General features: G+C 40.6%; 1 protein-coding gene across 1 annotated transcript; it reads right to left on the reverse strand.

Annotated features, from left to right (window-relative positions):
* Positions 1–3,389: 3,389 nt before the first annotated feature.
* LOC133442507 (E3 SUMO-protein ligase ZBED1-like) lies at positions 3,390–5,735 on the reverse strand. Its single transcript, XM_061720518.1, has 2 exons — positions 5,333–5,735; positions 3,390–4,426 (listed from the first exon to the last, which is right to left on the reverse strand). The coding sequence occupies exons 1-2, from the start codon at positions 5,733–5,735 to the stop codon at positions 3,390–3,392; spliced, it is 1,440 nt and encodes a 479-aa protein (XP_061576502.1).
* Between the last annotated feature and the right edge of the window lie 15,487 nt (positions 5,736–21,222).

Below are 21,222 nucleotides of genomic sequence, written 5' to 3' on the forward strand. Positions count from 1 at the left end.
CTCCTTCCTTCCTTCCTTCCTTCCTTCCTTCCTTCCTTCCTTCCTTCCTTCCTTCCTTCCTTCCTTCCTTCCTTCCTTCCTTCCTTCCTTCCTTCCTTCCTTCCTTCTGCTCTCTCCTTCCTTCCTTCCTTCCTTCCTTCCTTCCTTCCTTCCTTCCTTCCTTCCTTCCTTCCTTCCTTCCTTCCTTCCTTCTTTCCTTCTTTCCTCCTGCTCTCTCCTTCCTTCCTTCCTTCCTTCCTTCCTTCCTTCCTTCCTTCCTTCCTTCCTTCCTTCCTTCCTTCCTTCCTTCCTTCCTTCCTTCCTTCCTTCCTTCCTTCCTTCCTTCCTTCCTTCCTTCCTTCCTTCCTTCTTTCCTCCTGCTCTCTCCTTCCTTCCTTCCTTCCTTCCTTCCTTCCTTCCTTCCTTCCTTCCTTCCTTCCTTCCTTCCTTCCTTCCTTCCTTCCTTCCTTCCTTCCTTCCTTCCTTCCTTCCTTCCTTCCTTCCAAAAATCAGCTTTACACAAAAACATCATCAACGGGAATTTATCGTTTTTACCGCGAGATGACAAATTCTTATCGTGAGGATTTTTTGACGGTATATCGTGAACGGTAAAATATCGCCCATTCCTATCAAGAATAGTCTCTTTCTTGAACCAAGGCTTTTTTAGTGTTAGCTTTATGAGTTTTTGCAGTGTAAACTGTTCAGTGACATCTTGGAAAGACAATTTGTGAGCAGCATGGTGTCATATCGAGACTAGAGATGTAGTTTTTTCTTTGAGACTGGAGGGAAGGTCAGAGAGAGTTGCACTGTATTTAACTAGAATTAGAGAAAGCATATAACAGAGTGCCAGAGGAAGACTGGCACCAGTTGGGCCATTGTGTTGACTTGTTTGCTTGTGCAATAATGATTGTGTCAAGCCCAATATCTGTTTAAACCCAAATATGTGCTGTCAATGACGCTTGCTTTCTCAAGCACTCATAATCTGCCCAAAGAGGGAGAACAAAAACGGAGAAGGAAGCAGGGTTGTCGTAGGAAATCTATGTCTGGTTGACCTGTTAAATGTCATTGAACTAATTGTAATATCAATTCCTGTGAAATACCACACATGCGAGACAGTATTTACCAAGAATTTTGTCTGTAAATGAAACCTTCAAGACAACAGTAATTAAAAACAACAGCACTGTTGTTCGAGGAAAAATGTCCACAGTGAAAAGTGCTTCTCCAAACTTTATCATGACAGATCGCATTAGATGTTCCTCTGCTGTTGCTGAATGTGTCTTAGGAATAAAAGGTCAGTTTTTGACAAGAAAGTCAAAGGTTTTCTTGTATATTGTACTTTTCTCTGGTACTTCAACTATCTCCATACTGTTATTTTGTGTCGTTCAGGATTGTGTGTGCACGGCAGCAGCAGACCCTGCGAGCAACGCTCTCCTTGCTCCGCTTCTCTGGCAGTGGGCTCGCAGATGTGCAGGGTTTACTCAGCCAGCTGACGCGGGCTTGGCAGGCTCTCAGATCTCAGATACTGCAGCACAGCATGCAGGTGTTCTCAGGTAACACACACTAACACAGAAACACACACACACTAAGCTTCACGTTTGAAGGAAACGCAAACAGAGAGATTGAGAGGGAAACTGAGGTGTATACCTCTGTGGATTATTTATAGGAATAAGCAGAGAGTGTGTTTTCGTGCAGAGCTGGATCTGACATGAAAGAAAAAAGGCAGAGAGCATTGAGCAAATAATCTCTCAGCAGGCGAAACTATTAGTTTAACTGTGGGACCGACTCTTTGGTGTTAGGGCTGTACCCACAACTGAAAAACCGTAATGTGTGCCACTGTGTATTTAAACCTAATATACAAACTTATGTAAAGAGAATTCAGACGGGAAGAGATGTGTGTAAGTTGACATATGTGTTCAAGTCATGTAAACAAATGAAACCCCTGCTCTAACTTTTTAAGAGCTGCTGTCTAGAGTCAGAATATGCCAGCCCGTGTGTGTGTGTGTGTGTGTTCGGGACGTTGTGACTTTGTGCATGTGGGTGTGCGTTTGCTTGTGTGAGTTCAGCACTGACAGTAAATGCCTGAAGCAGAGCTAACCTCCAGCTCACCTCATGGGTGGGTCTTTTCGCTTTGCTGCATACTTCCAAACAGCTGCCAAGTGTGTGTGTGTGTGTGTGTGTGTGTGTGTGTGTGGGAGCGCCTGATAGAAGACGAAGAAGATAAAGGAAGTAGTCCACTATTTATATGGATGCCATGTGAGTATGTGTTTGTTTAGAGGCGTGATCATGAAAAGCAAGCAGCTGCTGCAAAAAACCAACGGTTACGGTGAAGCACACACAGAGGATTGGATGTTTGCGCACACTAACAGCCCTCTAAATGCACAGTCAGTGCATCTGGTCACAGAAATTGTATCTCTTCCAAAAACAAACGTAGACATTTCTGAATGTAAAATGGGGTGAGCATGTGTGCTGTGTTTTGTTCAACATTGTTTTATCTCATTTTCCAGACAGCAAGAAGTTGTACATTAAGGCAAGGCAAGTTTATTTCTGTAGCACAATTCAACAACAAGGTTATTCCAAGTAGGGCTGGGCGATATGACCAAAATCTCATATCCCGATATAGCTCATTTTATATCCCGATAACGATATACATCACGATATGGCACATTTTTGTAAATTCAATTAATGAAACGTTTATATAAAATTGCAATGTGGAAATGCAGTTTGAAATGATATACTCAACAAATAAAGGTAGTAGTTACTAAGTATTTGTTTTATTTAGAACCTTTTTCAAACAGTAACACATATCGGTATTGGCCTATTGGGTATAAAAAATAACAAATTGAACACTTCTGAGTTTTAAAGAGCATAGTGTGCAGGCCAGGGCCAAATACCAAATGTAAACTTCCAAGTTTAAAGTGCAGCAACAAAATCAGGCTCACAATATAATTATACAAAATATAACAAGTGATAAAAGAAAATCACTCCTTCAAGTTTGAAAGGTAGCAGCAAACACAAATAATACAGGCCTACTGGCCTAGCCCCTAAAATAAATGTTGGTTACAAAATACCAAATGTAAACTTCAAAGTTTAAAGTGCAGCAACAAAATCAGGCTCACAATATAATTATACAAAATCTAACAAGTGATAAAAGAAAATCACTCCTTCAAGTTTGAAAGGTAGCAGCAAACACAAATAATACAGGACTACTGGCCTAGCCCCTAAAATAAATGTTGGTTACAAAATACCAAATGTAAACACAAAACCCTTCCAAGTTAAAGTAGAGCTGCAAACGGATCACAGTATATTATACATATATATAATATGAGGTATAATATATAAAAGGTAAACAAAACTACTTCAAGTAGCATGGATGTGAAATGAATTATTAACATTTGCCAAATCTCAGGCTTCTACAGGTTGAGTGCTAGGAATACAAGCTGGTCAACTCTTGCTGGTTTCAGTGCTGACCTCTGGCATGACACAATGTTCCCACTTGCACTGAAAGCCCGCTCTGATGGGGAACTTGTGGCAGGGATGCACAGATATTTCCTCGCTAGCTTGGCCACATGGGGAAAATGTCCCTCATTCTTCTTCCACCATTCCAGTGGATCTGTGTCTGGACCAGCGTCCAGTAGGAGATAGAGGTTGAGCTCATTTTCAATGGATTCTCTGCTTGAATGAGGGGCCGCTTGGCTTGGCTTTGCTGCTGTTTTAAAGTAGCTGCTCAAACTCTTCTTTTTCTTCTTAGCAGGAACCTCCTCTGGCTCATCCTGATCTCTGGCAGTTGCAGCTGATGGAAGGGGGGCTGCCTCCTGCTCTGCTTGTTCGGCCACCAGCTTCTGCAGCTCTGCAGCCGCTCTTGTCTTGATGTAGTCCACCCTCTCTTGTTTGATGTATGTGGTTTTGAACCGAGGGTCGACAAGAGAAGCCATGTCAAGCAGCTCCTGGGTTTTCTCGTCATCATACTTCTCATTTAGGTATTTTAGTATGCCCTCTTTGATGGTCGTGGTGAGCTCAGTGTCGCCATCCTGATGCTTGAGTATCTGGTTGTTGAACAGATGGAGGACGGGTTTCAAGTAGGAAACACTTGGGTAGAGCTCCCCAGACAAGGCATCTGTAAACTCCTTGAGAGGACTCAGTGCCTTGTTCATGGACTCCAGAACGTCCATGTCCTGCCAGGTTAGGACCAGGTGACGTGTTTTTTTGTCGGCACGGAGGACCTGTGAGAGAGCTTTCTCCTGCTCAATCACCCTTTCAACCATCGCTTGCATAGAGCCCCACCTTGTAGGGGTTTCTGTGATAAGCTGATGACTGGGCAAGGGTGGATTTTGCTCTGCTTGAGCTTTGGCAAGCTCCCGTCTTCTTTTCCATGAATTGGAGAAGGCAGCCACAATCTTCTTGCAGACGCCGACTGCTCGTTCCACCTGGTGTACTTTCACACCCCTCCCTGTGGAAATAAAGTAAATGTAACAACGTTCTATACTTTTTAATATATTATACTGTGTACAGGACAAGTAAAATGTATTAATTACGTTATGAATTTTATTTATTCATATATATATATTTTGTATAAAAGGTCCACACTAGGGGTCTTTACAAAATGATGGATTGGATGGAGAAGTATTCTGTATTTTTAGCTTTTAACTGGCTTTTAAATGCTCAGAAATTCTATTGCAGGATAATTTTGCCATTATGGCTGTTACTATAACTAAAATGGTTCCATCCATACATTAATGCTGTATTGGAGCACATTTTCTTTTAGTTAAAACTGTAGCGGGAACAGATGTTTAGAGAAACCTATGTACCGGGTGAAGGCTGATTTATGGTTCCGCGTCACAACAACGCAGACCCTACGCTGTGGGCTACGGCGTAAGCTCTGCGTCGATTTAAGGCGGAACCATAATTCAGGCTTTATGGGAAGATATCGGAGAACAACCAGAAGAATATAGAGTGGATTAAAAATAAAAGTTAAGCACTGAGCTACATGTGTCTCCCGTCTGGGCCATTGCAGACTCATTGCCTGAGCATGATATTACTAAAACCAAACATATCCGCCGTCTCTTTCTTCTTTACGTGCGCGACGGCAGTGCGTTGTGTCGCAGTAAATGTCGTCCGGGCGTAATACCAGCTGGTGAAATTAAACGAAAAAAAAATAAATAAATAAATAAATTAAACAATTCCTCGAGGCAGAAAAAAATCCTGGCAAATTTACTGGTCGCACGTGTGCGAGTGGACATTAAATTCAGTCGCACATACTCAAATTTTGGTCGCAAAATGCGAGCATTTGGTCGCAGTCTGGAGCCCTTTAAACAAAAATGTATATGCATTTTTAGATCGATTTAGAGTTACTCACCAATGGCTAGATGAAGACGGTGGCCAAAGCACTGCAGGCGTGTCGTTTCATTCATCAGCTCAAGGGCAAGGATGTTGTTGCTGGCGTTGTCTGTGGTGACACATACGAGGCGATCCTGATTCAGTCCCCACGACTCAAGAGCTTCACTGAGACCTCTGGCTATCTCTTGTCCAGTGTGGTCTTCTGGAAAATAACTTGTCTGTAAACACCGACTGCGGAGGTTCCAAGCTTGGTCGATGAAATGTATTGTCAGGCTCATATATGGATGTGTCGTTCGGCTCGACCACATATCTGTTGTTGAAGCGTAGAACATCCCCTTGTGTATCTCCTCCTCCACTTTGGCGCGGCACTCATTATATAAAGCAGGTAACACGACCTTATTCAGGTGTTTTCGGCTGGGCATTTCGTATCTAGGATCGAGTGTTCGCACCAACTCACAAAACCCCCGTTTCTCGACCGTGTAGATTGGAGCCATATCTTTACAGATGTGCTTGGCAACGGCAGTAGTTATCTCCTTCCATCTGCGGGAGGTATGACTATATGGCGTGCCGCGGGTAAAAGCCTGTTGCAACGTCTGCGTCTGGAGTTTATTCTTTTCAACATCAACGTTACTCGACCCTGCTTTTGCTGCTTTTTCTCGTTGACTCTCTCTGTATTCTTTGTCATGATTCTTTCTCAGGTGATAAAATAAATTAGTCGTGTTGGAGTCTGTTGTTGGTACCGTGCAGCGGCATACTTTACAAACTACTGTGGTCTGGTCCGTGTCGGTCTTTTTAAAACCAAACCACATCCATGCGACAGAAGTTCCTCCTCTTTTATGTACAAGCTCCTCGGTTTGTGTTGGCTGTTCAACTTGTTGTTCTTCTTGTTTTTGAGAATTAGTACTGCTGTTACCCTGGTCTGCTACCTCTTCCTCCATGCTTGTTTTTTTTTTTTTTTAACAGCGTACCTGGGCATGCCGTTTGGCGCGTCGGTGACGTAAATACTGCCGTAAAGCGTGTTTTGCGACATAGACGATAGAGCTTCATGTTAAAGGATATACATTTTCTATCGTCCAGACGATATATATCGTCATATCGCCCAGCCCTAATTCCAAGTGCTTTAAAAAGACATTAAAACATAAATAAAAAGCATGATTTAAAATTTAAACAAAAAAGAAACAAATAAGAGCAATAGATAAAATCAGTAGTTAAAATATAAAATATATAATAAAATAAATAAAATATAAATATATATATATATATATATATATATATATATATATATATATATATGCGCGTGTCATCATCTGCATAGCAATGGTAGTTTATTTTGTTGTTCTTTATCACCTGTGCAAGTGGGAGCATGTAGATGTTAAACAGTCCTAGGATGGAACCTTGGGGAACTCCACATGTAATTTGTGTCTGCTCAGATTTAAAGTTACCTATTGACACAAAGCATTCCTGTTCTCTTAATTATGTTTTAAACCAGTTTAGTAGAGTTCTGGAAAGACCTGCCCAGTTCTCCAGTCGTTTCAGTAATAAATTGTGGTCAACTGTATCAAATGCAGCACTGAGATCCAGTAAAACTAAGGCCGACATGTTTCCACCGTCTGTATTCGGACATATGTCATTAAACACTTTGGTCAGAACAGTGTCAGTGCTGTGGTGCTGTCTAGAACCTGACTGGAAGGCATCATAGCAGCTGTTTTGGGTTAAAAAGATTTTAAAAAGCTTTATCAATGATCTTACTTAAAAATGGGAGATGGGAGACGGCCTGTAGTTGTTCATTTGTGTCTTGTCATGATTGAGGTTTAATTACAGCTGTTTTTACTGGCTCTGGAAACACACCTGACATTAAGGACAAGTTCATGATCAGTAACAGGTCAGACTCCAAAATCTTTCAAACCTTTTTGAAAAAGCGTGTTGGCAGGATGTCTAAACAGCAAGAGGAGTTTGGCTGACGTAAGTCCTTCCAGATCTTTGCTGTTAATGGGATGAAAATGTGTCATGGTGTTTAAACCGGGTTTCTGTCGATACGGTACATACTGCCGCTGATGTACCAACTGCTTGTCTAATATTTTGGGTTTTGTCTGTGAAGAACTTGGCAAAGCCTCTGTTCCTTCATTTCTCTTATGCCGGGCATACACTGTGCGATATTTTAAATCGTATGAGACAGCCCCATCTCACACTGCACGACTAGATCGCGGAGTTTAAAAGTTCAGAGCCCACGATTTATGTTCTCACACTGAGCCGATGCTCTGATGCGACCCGTCTGCTCACACTATACGATCATAATCATCCCGTCGGACCTCTGTGTACTGGAACTCGAGGCCGGTTTTGGGGCACGGGTAGGCTGTTCCAACCCAAACGTGCGTCCTGCCCACCCGATCAAAGGTTATGGGATCCTTTTTTTTTTTATAATTATATATATATTAAAAAAATCCCAAAATATCTGTACCGTTTCTGATTGGGTGTGTGCACTGCGCATCATTTTTTGACACAACAAAGAACGCATACCGCAAAAGTTGTGTCTCGGCGGAGGAACCCGACGTCCCAGCAAAGTGAAAAGAGAAAAAAGGCTGATTTATGGTTCCGCGTTAAACCAACGCAGAGCCTACGGCGCAGGGGACGCGGCGACACGCACCGTACGTGGAAATGCGGTCTTTTTTTGCTATTAAAACATGATTTGTAATGTGAATTTGCAACACTTAAACTACAAATAATAGTTTTTGATGTGACATCAGAGATTGCGCATGCTCTCTGTGAAAGGATGAGGTAAATCGGGTCGCAGCTGCTTCAACTGTGCGATTCCTTCACGAGGAGCGACCAGGATTTCAAACATGCTTGATTTTCTTGCAACCTCACGATTTGTGATCGGGAGCTCGTCGTGAGGTGTTAATCTCTCGTCGTTACCCCACGTACACTGCACGAGGCACGAGCAACGATTGGGTCAAAATCGGACCCGATCAAAAAAAAGTCGCACGACTGGAAAATCGGCTCAAAACGAGCCGATAATCGCACAGTATACTCGACTATATATGCTTCTGCAAAGACTAATAATGAATTAGAAACTATTATAAATAACGAATTAATTAGTATAGCGGAATGGGTCAGAGCAAACAAGCTAGCCCTAAATTTATCAAAATCCAACTGTATGATTATCGGGTCAAATCATAATATTGATAAGAATCCTGTTTTGTATATCAAGGTCAATGACATCATCATAAAACAAGTGGACGAAACCAAACTTCTGGGAGTAATAGTAGACAACAAACTTTCATGGAAAAAACATATTTCTAATATCATTACAAAGATGGGGAGGGGTATATTTATTGTAAGAAGACATGCATTCTATATGAATCATAGGATTTTAAAAACAGCTATTCAATCACTTATACTATCAAACCTTGACTATTGCCCAGCAGTTTGGTCCAGTGCTAATGGTGAAATGTTGAATGCTTTGCAAATTATACAAAACAGAGCTGCCCGCACTATTCTCAAGTGCGACAATAGGACAAATATAATCTCTATGCACAAGAAACTCAACTGGTTATTGGTCAAAGACAGACTCATATACTCACTGTTGATTGTGATAAGAAACATATCTGTTTTAAAAAAGCCATATGATTTGTTTGATAACCTCTCTTTTAGTGCAGAAAATCACTGTCACAACACTAGACATGCAACTGTTGGAAATTTTACAATACCTAAGGTTAGATCTAATGCCATCAAACGTACAGTTCTGTATAGAGGAATGAAAGAATGGAATTCTTTACCCAATCATGTAAAACTTGCTAACAATAATCAATTCAGAATACTACTTAAAAAATATCTGTCCAAGTAATGGTTTCGGTGTGTAATAGTTGTGTATGTAATATGATTGTTTTTAGTACATGAGATATAATGGTATTATTGCATAGTAGTGTTATATTATATATATAGTATATATGTTATATTCTATTATTATAGAATAGATATATATGAGTGTGTGTGTGTGTGTGTATGTATGTATGTGTGTATACATATGTAGGTATGTATGTGTGGATGTGTAGGTATGTGTGTATATATATATATATATATATATATATATATATATATATATATATGTCTGTGAATATAATATAGAATTTGACTTGGAATGTTGAATAGGATAGAGTATTATATGATGGGTATATGTGTGTGTGTATATGTGTGTATATATAATGTATATATGAGGTATATATTAGGCATATGTGGGGAGGATATAGTTGACTTGGTTTCTGTTCTTGTCTTGATCCTTAAGATATCTTGATTTTGTATACATATTTTTTTTTTCTTCTTGCTCTTTCTGTGTTTTTATTTTTTAAGTTTTTTTCTATGTTGTTTTCTTTTGTATTGCATTTTCTTGTTAAGACCCCAGGAAGAATAGCTGCAGTTTCTGCTGCAGCTAATGGGGATCTCAATAAAATAAACAAATAAACAGTGTATGCCCGGTTTTAGGTATTTAAAGCCTGACATTAAGAACTGCAACATAAAAGAGGACAAAATAACTCTCCAAAACATAGTCTTTGGTTTTGTTCAACTAAGAGTCCAGTCCACATATAATTAATAATTGACTCTTGATATTATAGAAAGGCGCTGTGCTAGCAGCTTGTGAAGTAGCTCCTGTCATATTGTGTTTATTGTTGTATCGTGTTGTATTTTTGTATTGTTGTATCTGTATGTCCTTAAAATATTTATCTGACTTGATTTTCAATAGTTTCCATCCAGTTCGGATACTATGCTGTTTGAGGGATTTAAACCAATATATATGGCACTTTTTAACATTATTTAACAACATGTTAAAATTAGCAAGCATGACAACAGGGAAATTGTTTACTTGAACATTTAAGATATTAACAAATACCCAAGACTGAGACCCAAATTCCAGGGAAGTTCAAACCATTTCTTCTGTCGATCATTGGGAAGTTCACTTGCAAATAAAATGAGCAGGTTTGGAGTCCCGATGAGGACACTGGAGGGATATCTGGAGTGCAGTATTATGTTTGTTGCAGAGATGTGATTGCAAGAACATATTCCTGACTTCACTACCTCTCTGCCCACTTTTAGACTGTATGGAGGACAATACAGAAGGATTGCAGCACTTGCTAACAACGTATGCTGTAAGGCAGGACATATTACTGCAGAGTGTTTCTCCATACGAGATTCTGAACTGCTAGCTGTGAGTTTCAGTCCATATTATCTATCAGCATCTACCACAATTCATCTGTGTTACATAGGGAGAGCTGTATATCTCACCATCAGCGTCTGCCGATGCTGCTTGTGACGTCATTAGCTCAGTGGTTGCTGAGCTAAGAACAGGGTGTATTCAGAGTACTCTCTGGAGTTTTCAGCCACTTTTAAACAGTGCGTCAACTGAAAAAAAGACAAACACTGAGTAAATGTTAAAGATGCACACAACCCATCTGCCCATTGTCCACGTGGAAGAGCAGATCATAATCTGGTACTTCTCAACCTCTGTTTCCACGCATTATTCAGAGGCAACCTGTGGCTAAGGCCACGTTTACACGTAGCCGGGTATTTACAAAAACAGATATTTCCCCCTCTACGTTTTCAAAAAAATCCTCGTTTACACGAAGCGGCATGAAAACGCTGTTAAGGTGCTATGAGCAGCCAAACCTGCAGGGGGCAGTACGGAGCGCGTTGCCTCGTACCCTATGCCATAGGCTCTGCGTTGGTGTAACGCGGAACCATAAATCAGCCTTGACTGCCAGTTATTTCCAAGACTGAACGATAGTCTTTCGTTTGGAGTGACAGAGAAGTGGAGTTAGACCCCGTCCACACGTAGCCGGGTATCTGCTAAACCGAAGATATTAAGATATTAACGCGGCAGCTCCGTGGCCGGGACACGGGGGCACTCGGGCTCGTTAACTGCGGCTTACAGAGAAGGAGACGCGCCTCCCGGGGAAGCTGCAGCTTCCCTGGGAGGCGCAGATGATCTACAGGTTTAGAATGCTTATGAATGTGGTCGAAAAAGCAGATCTTCGGTTATATGTGGAAGGGTTTTTAAAAAAAAAACGATGTAATGTGGATACAAATTATTTTATAAACGGACGGGGGGAAATATTCAGTTTTAAAAATACCCGGCTACGTGTGGACGGGGTCTTACTTTTTAAGTGTGACTTTAGAATATAAAATACAAGAAAATATTGACGGTGGCCAAACAAATTGTAAACACAAGTCACACAAATGATGCTGGTGACGTTTCTGTGACGTTCTGAGCCTAAATCTCAGTTTTCCTCCGTTTTCCTCCGTTTTCCTCTGTTTAGACGCAAACGTGAAAACGGAGTTTATGAAAATCTCCACTTTGGCCGGGGTTTTCAGAAATGATCGTTTTTGGTGACTTTGACCTCCCTTTTCGTGTAAACGAACGGCCAAAACGCATGAAGACGCCTCCGTTTTTGCTCCGTGTAAACGGGGCCTAAATTATCCATGAGGAAGTGGTCACAGGAAGTTACAGAAACTCTGCAGGAGCACTTTTAGGCTACAGACTGGGATGCACTCTGTGCGTCATCAATGCCATGTCTGAGTGTGTGATGGAGAAGGTAAACGTCTGTGTGGGGACTCACCACTCCTGCCAGAACAGAGTGGTGCTTACCCAAAAACAATCTGGATCACCCGTGACCTGAAAGTGTTGCTGAACAAAAAACAAAAAAACCGTCATGGAGAGAGACAGAGTTATAAAGGAGCAAAACAACCTAGAGTCAAGTGGTTGGACATAAAGAGGTGTAGCTGAATAAACTGGAGAGCAGGTTCTGCAAGATGTGTTGTCAACGATGAAAAAGATCACTAGCTTTAAAAAGGAGAAGGATCAAACTGACGGAACCCTGGGCAGAGCCAATTAACCGAACACATTTTTCTATTTAGCTCATCAGGTTTAGCTCGGGAGGAAGCACAGCATCATCCCCTTTTGTACCCAGCTACACAAATCTCACACCCTCCCATGATCCACTCCTTCTTTGTCACACGTCTACAGCCTCCCGATGCACCTCAGTCATGGCTCTTCATACAGCCCAACTGTCATATCCCCTCACATCAGGACAGATGCAGTCCTCCTCTACTTTTCCCTTCTGCTTGCCAGTCTCCAGCAATCAGGTGAAGAAGCAGATGGAGCAACTGAACTGGAACAAGGCTGTTGGTCCAGATGGCGTGAGTTCTCAAGTCCTGAAAGCTGGTGCAGACCAGCTGTGCAAAACTTTACAGCACCCCTTCAGCCTGAGCAAACAAAGGTTTTCATGCTCTGCAGGACGTCGGGTCTTGTTCTAGTTCCTAAAAGATTTCATCCATTTGTCCGTAATGAGACTAGATGCGGTCCTAATATTCTGGATCATGAACATCCTGGAGAGATTGTTCCTGGCCAACCTAATCAAGCAAACCCACGTCTTTCAGGGCCCACAACAGTTTGATAATATGGATGGAGTTGAAGGTGCTCTCATCAGCCTGTTTCAGGAAACCCACACTAGCTATGTTCTTTTTCTTTTTATTGAAACTACTTAGCCTGAACTGCTACGAGGCACAGAGTGCTGTGAGAAACGAGATAAAACACAGATGGATGCCTCTAAAATTGCTTGGATTTTTGACCAACTCACAACAGATTGTGAGGCTGAAGGCTCGTGTGTCTGAGTGAGTGGTCAGCAGGACAGGAGCACCATATGCGACTGTATCTTAACATTTGTCTTCTCTTCCCTTCCCGACACACCCCACCCCAGTCTTTTTACCTCTAAAAATGCTGGGATGGCTGAGGTGGGGCGTGTCAATGGTGGCCAGAACTGGTAGACCACTTTCTGTGGCATTCTACATAAAAAAGAAGATGATTGTTGATTTTGGGAGGATCGTGAATAACAGAAGAATTTCTATTCTTGGAGAAGAGATTGTGGTGGCGCAGGAATATGCATTCCTGGGTGCTCACGTGGACACCAGATTGTTTAGCATATTTCGTGAGGAAACTTGGGTCCTTCAAAGTTTGCAGGAGGATATAAAATATGTTTTTATTTATCATGTGTTGGGGCAACAGCGTCAAAGCCAGAGACAGAGTGGCCTCATCTACAGTGACTTGTGATAGTGACTTCTCAATCCTAAAAAACTGGCTTTTTACTGCAACAATATCATTTTCTTTCATGGATTAATGAAGTGATTGAGACGTTTGAACTCCTTTTTGATTTTTTCTTCTGAATTTATTGTAACAGACCATTGATGGTTCTGATAATTTCAGTACCGGTATCTGTTTCTGTTCATCAGTTACAAATGCTATGACTGACTTGTTTTGACCCCTCAGTTTGCAGTAAAACAAAATACATGTCATATATAATTCCCTTTAAGCCGATGCTGGGGTTACCTACCTGTTTGTCAGCCGTCTTTGATAGCATAATGTGGGACAGATGAGGTTGTATTATGGTTAGGTGGAGAAAAAGAGAGAGGAGATAAAAGATAAACGTTGAAGGGTGTGGAATTTTACAGAGAGAGACAAAGTCATGTGATGAGACTGGAGGAAGATAGCCATGATAGCCGTAATTTGATTCTTTCTTTGGATGTCAGCAGACAAGTTGTTCATCTAAACAGTGACGGACAGAAGTTCAGAGGTTCAAGACTGTGAGAATCTTCATTCAACACTTTGAAAAGGGGGTGGGGCAGTTAACACAAGATCAGAAACATACTGACTAAGCCTGTGTGTACACGCACGCGAGTGTGTGTCGCATGCATATGGGTGTGTTTTGACCGATCCGTGAACTACGGCAATCTGCCAGCAACCTGGGCCATCCTGAAACTACTGTATGTGGTATTTACTTCCCTGGAAGCCAGCGTTGTATCCGTGTGTGTGGGTTCATGATTGCCAGCAACATAAAACCGTCAAATATATTTCTCACGGATGCAGTAAAGCGTAGCAGAAGAGTCTCCTTCGTAGCGCCTCCCTGTCCATGACTGTCTTCGCACGTCTGCCTCTGTTTTTGTAAATTTAACAAATTAGAAAGAGATGTTGGTATTTGTTTGGTCTGCTTAAAATAATATGAACTATATATGGGAAAAAAGCCAAAATTATGGTAACTGTTAAATGGTAAAGTCATGAATGCGAAACCATAAAGTCAGGCCTTAAAGACATTCATTACTTTATTTCCCTCTTTTTTTAATTTCTGACAGGACCAACCGTAAATTCCTGAGTATAGCTGTTAAGACAGAATCGTCTTGAGGCAGAGACGGTGATACTTGAGACTCCAAATCTCCCATTACATTTTTCCACGGAGCTCCTGTGGTTTAGAAGTTGATGTAATTTTATTACACATAATAAACTAGGCAGACACCCAAAAACTGGTCGTCCCCACAAACTTGAGAATGTGATATTATAGTAATGTAGAAACTCTTAAAAATCCCAGGGTGTAGCAGGATGTGTGTGTGAGCGTGTGTTTATAGGTTAAGGTAGGTGCAGTCTGGCAATCTAGTTTACTGTTATTGTCATGAGCTCTCTGTATCATATAGCCTACAATAGTCTATAAACCCAACCATAAGTGGAAGGGCCTGGCACGTATGTTTTATATATTTAATTTTCTTTTGCTTGCTGTTTGTGTGAGAGCAAGTTTGTAACCAAGCTTTGTGAGTTACAGAAATGTTGTTCTTGTAGTCTACCGTACTGAAGAGTAAAGTTAATTAAGTAACACAATATGCTTAAAGGGCATCTTTTAAGATTTCAAGTACAGAGACTTAACTGTCAAGCACGACTGTGAGTCGGTGGCTCAGACATCAGAACCTGCGTGATACTTTAATGAAGCAGTTGGTGGAAGGTTGATGCTTTTTGAACAGAAGTCAGTGTGCCACTGGAGTCTGGATCTAAAGCATCTGCTTCAGCTTCAAGTTGTGTTTTCTTTTCTTCATAAATTTGTTGAGTATTTCAGACAGTTACAGGCCTCTGTTTTGGTTACTTTCTAGCTCAGGGGTCAGCAACCCGCGGCTCTTTAGCGCCGCCCTAGTGGCTCTAACCCTAACTCTGGAGCTTTTTCAAAAATGGTTGACCTTATTTTTTCCTTTTTTTTCTTTTTTTTCTGTTTATTTTTTCTTTTATTTCTCTTTATTTTCTCTTTTTTTCTTTTTTTTTCTTTTTTTCTTTTTCTTTTTTTCCTTTTTAATCTCGACATTTGGACTTTTTTCTCGACATTTGGACTTTTTTCTCGAAATTTCGACTTTTGTCTCAACATTTCGACTTTTTTCTCAACATTTTGACTTTTTTCTCAACATTTCGACTTTTCTCGAGATTGTACTTCAACATTAATCTCGACATTTCGGCTTTTTTCTCAACATTTCTACTTTTTTCTCGACCTTTCACCATTTGCCTTCATTCCAAGGCTTATACAAGACTTTTAATTTTTTGCGGCTCCAGACATATTCGTTTTTTGTGTTTTTGGTCCAATATGGCTCTTTCAACATTTTGGGTTGCCGACCCCTGTTCTAGCTATTTCATTTCAGAATTTCCTAATTCATCTAATTGTGTTGATTACTTTTGGTAGATTGTTCTAAATATCTGAAGTGTTCATCTATTTTCTTCCCTGGCCAGGTCTTTAACAGTATCTTGATTTAGCTTAGATTCGTAAGGGCTGTGTATGAAACAGATAATTGTCACAATATTTACAGACACAATGTTGCTACACGAGTTTCTGCTTGTTAGCAATCAGAGGCTTCGTAAAACTCCTGCAGGAAGAGTCACACGGACGGGTTTGTTTCACACAAAACTTTTCCTGCGTCAAGTGTTTCTACCGCTATTGCTGTTTGGACATGACTGTGTGTGTGTGTGTGTGTGTGTGTGTGTGTGTGTGTGTGTGTGTGTGTGTGTGTGTGTGTGTGTGTGTGTGTGTGTGTGTGTGTGTGTGTGTGTGTGTGTGTGTGTGTGTGTGTGTGTGTGTGTGTGTCTCTGAGTGAGCGACTGAATGAGTTTGAGTGTGCATGCTGCTTTACCCTGGCAGACCTTGTCATGTCACAGTGACCAGAAAGCAATTATCGGCGTATTGCCGGTTTGCGAAGGACCTCCTACACTCCCCTCTTCCTGCAGAGAAAGAGAGAGTGAGAGAAATGCAAGATGAGGGAGCCAAGTGAGAGGGTAAGAGATAGAGAGGAAAACAGATTTGTGGAAAGAGAGAAAGATGAACCACAAAAAAAAATAGAGAGAGGACTGAAAGTGAAAACCAATGAGGTAGAGTGAGGAAAACAAAGACTTGGGGGAAGAGAATGTCAGGCTGACATTGCTCGATCATTTGAGAGCTCTCCAGGGCCACGGCCACTGTGCCCCACTGCACCTCTTACAAGGACCCTCACAGACACACACACACACACACACACACACACACACACACACACACACACACACACACACACACACACACACACACACACACACACTTGGGGAGAATTCTAATGGTGTGTTAAGAGCTCTTCTGGTGAAACTATTTTGCTGTACTTTTTAACGGTTCAAACTGAGTACCTATGGGTAGAAATGACTGATATCTGAATTTTTACATTTGATAATACATGTCAAATAATAATAATAATAATGTGCCACTTGTCTGATAAAGGGCAATGAGGTCAATATAAAAGTCTTATGTAACGCATTGTTTTCCACAATATCTCCACCCCACTGGAATCCGGAGGTATTATGAGTTGCTCCTGTTAATTTGCATTAATCTGACTACTCCATAAATTAGAACAATATTTATGAAACAATTTAAACCCAATACATAATTTAAGAACACTGACATGCATTTAAAAGAAAATAAAAGCCTACTTGAAACATGCATGTTATTGATACTCCTGGTCTGGGTCATCTATAGTGCTGCTGACCTGCCAGGATCCCCTAATCAATAATCATCTATAATGGAAGTGGCGATGTGTTTGGTGGTCAACAGAACAGACAACTCAAAGGGAGGATTTTCAGTGTGAGGAGAAGAGATCAAAGTGGAGAGCAGGAGACTGGTATGTACAGAAACACAGTGCTTAGATGGAGCAGAGCATGTCTGCACAAAAGTGAGGACTTTTCTAGTTTCAAGGAAGAGGTTTGTGGGAGAACAGTTCTCTCAAGTATTAAAAAAACAAACAAACATAACACTTGACCGACTGTGTGATAATATAATCTAACAGTCTCTGAGGCTCAGAGTTTGTACTGGATTCCTCCCATAAACAGCACAGCCTTTGTAAGCATTAATCACGTCTTCATCATGTCACGTAAACTCAATCTGTCTACATGTGTGTTTGTGTGAGCAGCGCTACGTGAGGAGCTGCAGCATTCCAGCGCGGAGCTTCACAAAATGAAAGAAGAGAAAGAACGGCTAACTCAGCAGCTGACGTGAGTGTGTTCGTTACATGGTAAAACACACATGAATGCACACACACCCTCGCATGTAGAAACATATGCACAGATGAAGACGCACTTGGCCGATGGTATTTAGAGTATGCTGGGTGAAGAACAGGTCACTGCAAGGCTTGGCGTTACGTGTAATTCCCCTCAACCAATCAGAACCATCTGTGCAACCTCGCTCACATCAACCAGACCAGGAAATGCTCACGTTCCACATACCGGGCCCTGCTTAACTGCAACAACAGGAGTTTTGACGTGTATAGACTCACACATAAGTCGGGGGCTAAGGACCAGAAATGAATATGCGCCTGAGGCGTTTGAAAATATGCAGCAGATGAAGCTTCATCGGTTTGAAGAATTTATCAAAGCTTTGACTGAAATGTTTTCTCACACAGTTCACTTTTTATGTAAATGCCTAGTTTTGTAAACTAAAATATACACATTTATGTAGCTAAAATTACACACAAATACACATGGACCAGAAATTGGTCGTTTTTAACCATTTGAAAACCTATGGAGCCAAATCAAGGCCAAAAGTTTTGCTAATTTGAAAATAAAACTTGAACCTGAAAATTCTTTTTTACAGTTTCAATTTTATTTTTTTCAGTATCAGACCTTTTTTTCAGTTTCAAATCTTTTTATTTCAGTTTCAAATCTTTTTTTCCAGTTTCAAATTTTTTTTTCAAGTTCAGACTTTTGGCCCCGATCTGGCGTGGGAGGCGTGGCATCAACTGAGAGGGGCGTGGCATCATGAGTGACAGCATAACAGAGAAGGCGGGGGATGTTCTTCAGTCATGTTGCCTTCAGGAAACGTAGGTTGCAGAAGTTATCAGTAGAAGTATGAATCAACACCGTATACACCATATTCACGTGATTAGCAGTGGAAAAAACTGATATTAGTGACACGTTTCTGTTTAAAAAGCTGTTTTAGACCGTACTTGGCACCAATCGCAGTATAAAAGCAATAAACTATGCCAGACTGTACAGTTCAACAGCCACACTTTAAAGTTTGACGTTTCCCACTTCCACATACTACCAAGTACGGTCTAAAACAGCTTTTTAAACAGAAATGTTTCCTGAAGGCAACATGACTGAGGAACGTCCCCCGCCTTCTCTCTTATGCTGTCACTCATGATGCCACGCCCCTCTCAGTTGATGCCACGCCCCCCGCGCCAGATCGGGGCCAAAAGTCTGAAACTGAAAAAAAAATTTGAAACTGAAAAAAAGATTTGAAACTGAAATAAAAAGATTTGAAACTGAAAAAAAGATCTGATACTGAAAAAAATAAAATTGAAACTGTAAAAAAGAATTTTCAGGTTCAAATTTTATTTTCAAATTAGCAAAACTTTTGGCCTTGATTTGGCTCCATAAAAACCCTTATATTTCACAAAAACATTTCAAAACCCTTATATAAGTCAGCTTTGGCATACTTTTATACACTAAAGTCCTCAGATTTAAACCATTGATCATCTTGTTTAATGCAGTATTTAAGAGGAGTAATACTTACATTCATGTGCATCTTATAGTGTGGAAAGGATCCCTGCAGACAAAGTGAGGTCATTTTAACGTTATATGTGTGCACATGGTGTATAAAAAGGATTGTTTTAGGGGCGTCTCTATCCAGCCAGAGGCTATGAACGTCTCTCTTTTGGCAGCGGTTGTAGCTTGCGCCACACCGGTAACCGATTTGTACCCACTAACTCAAAACTTCCATTCTTACTCAAAACTGCTTTGATTCACATCGTTTTGGTCCGTAATGAAAGTTTACGCTCATTTCCATCTAGTAATTGTTTGAACCAGAATGTGTGTTTAATGGGTCTGCGCTGTTACTTGAAACAGCCAAGACCATATAACACATACCTCTGAGCAGTAAAGTAATTCAAGCAGGGGAGTTAAAACACACTTCACCTCCAGTAAATATCTCATAAATGGGAAAATTTGCATTTGTGACATGTTTATTTCCGTTTATTTTCCAGCTGCAAGTGGCCAGTTTGGGAGCAGTAGTTTCGGGGCATTTCTGGTTTTGCTTTTAGTGCCGGAAGGAGGAGTTTTAATATGAACTGACACATTTGGTACTTGCTTTCATTTTTTTCCTCCTATCATGCAGCCAAAGCTTATCTTAAGCAAACAGACTTAAGCAATTAGAGATATACTAAGGAATAATTAGTACATAGAGCAAAACATGAGCTTTGTTGCGTGAAGGAGTTGAATGATGTAATTTATTGAATTCACATTAAAATATTTTAGTTTCCAACCAAAGAATCAAAGCCAGACTATTTTTCAAAGACAACCATTTTTGGTTGTGTTATGACAGTTATGACACTGGTTTGTGCTGAACTGTGTTTGAGTGTTCAGAGTTATAGTTTTGTTTTTAAGCAACACAGGAGCCTTTTAATCTTGTTTTATTGACGTCATTCATAGCACTTAAAATATCAACCCCTTTAAGTGTGTGCAGAGAGATTTACAAACATTTCTCTACACATGAAGGGAGTAAATGTTAAATGTTGCCTGTATCTGCTAATCCAAACAGTAAAGATCTTTTTGACCTGACAGACGACAGATAAAGTACTCATTTTTTCACAAATGTCTCTTTTTCCTCTGTTATCACTTCATTTGGCAGTCTTTAACAACTTTTTTTTAACTCGGAAATTACTGATTTCATTTTTTTTTTTTTTTCCTCTCGGACTTTTTTTCCGGATGAGTTTCCAGCTGTTGTTGCCTCTCGCCTCGCCTCTGGAGGTTGTTGTGTGTTGGATTTGAAAACATGTGTTCTCATACACAACATACTGCGATATGTCTCTATGTAGAGGGATATTGTGTTTCAGCATCAGAGTGTTACAGACGGATGCGTGCCTGTTAGCTGTCACCTGCTACTGAGGACCAGCACCATTAATATGTGGTACAACTAGAAATGTTTGTGTCCTTGTTGGTACTTTATGTTTTCCACAGAACAGAACAGAACACATTTGTTCCTTTTAGCTCTATGCTGTGGTCATCCACTATTGAGTTCAAGCCGATTGTTTGTCTGTTTGTCTTATCAATATGCCTTTGACCTACGCCGAGCTGACCGTATTAAATGTCACAGAAGCTAACAGTACATTACAAGAAAACTGAAAGCTGCAGTTTGGTTGGAAGCGTTTACAGGAGAAAACGTTCCTCTGTTTAAAAAGAACATGTAAGCATGTCTGAAATTCAAAAAACACCATGTGAACTGCAATACTTAAGAAACAATATGCTAGGAAAGATGGGACCAAATCAAATGTTTTTTTTGGGCCCAGCAATGACTACGTTTACATGCAGTCAATAACCCTTTTCTAACCGGAGTATTAGCAATAACGCACGGCCATGTAAACACCAATAACCCCTTTGAATAACAAGAATTTGCTCATATTCCGGTTTTTAAACCCGAATATGACGCCTGGGTTACTTCTTTTCTAACCAGAATATTTGGTCATGTATACGCCAAACGGGATATCCCCATCAAAAGGAACATGAATTTGTTTTCTGCGAATGTTCTTTTCGCAAGGAATTTTGCTCTT

The sequence above is a fragment of the Cololabis saira genome, chromosome 4, assembly GCF_033807715.1.
Source record: "Cololabis saira isolate AMF1-May2022 chromosome 4, fColSai1.1, whole genome shotgun sequence".
Lineage (NCBI taxonomy): Eukaryota > Metazoa > Chordata > Actinopteri > Beloniformes > Belonidae > Cololabis > Cololabis saira.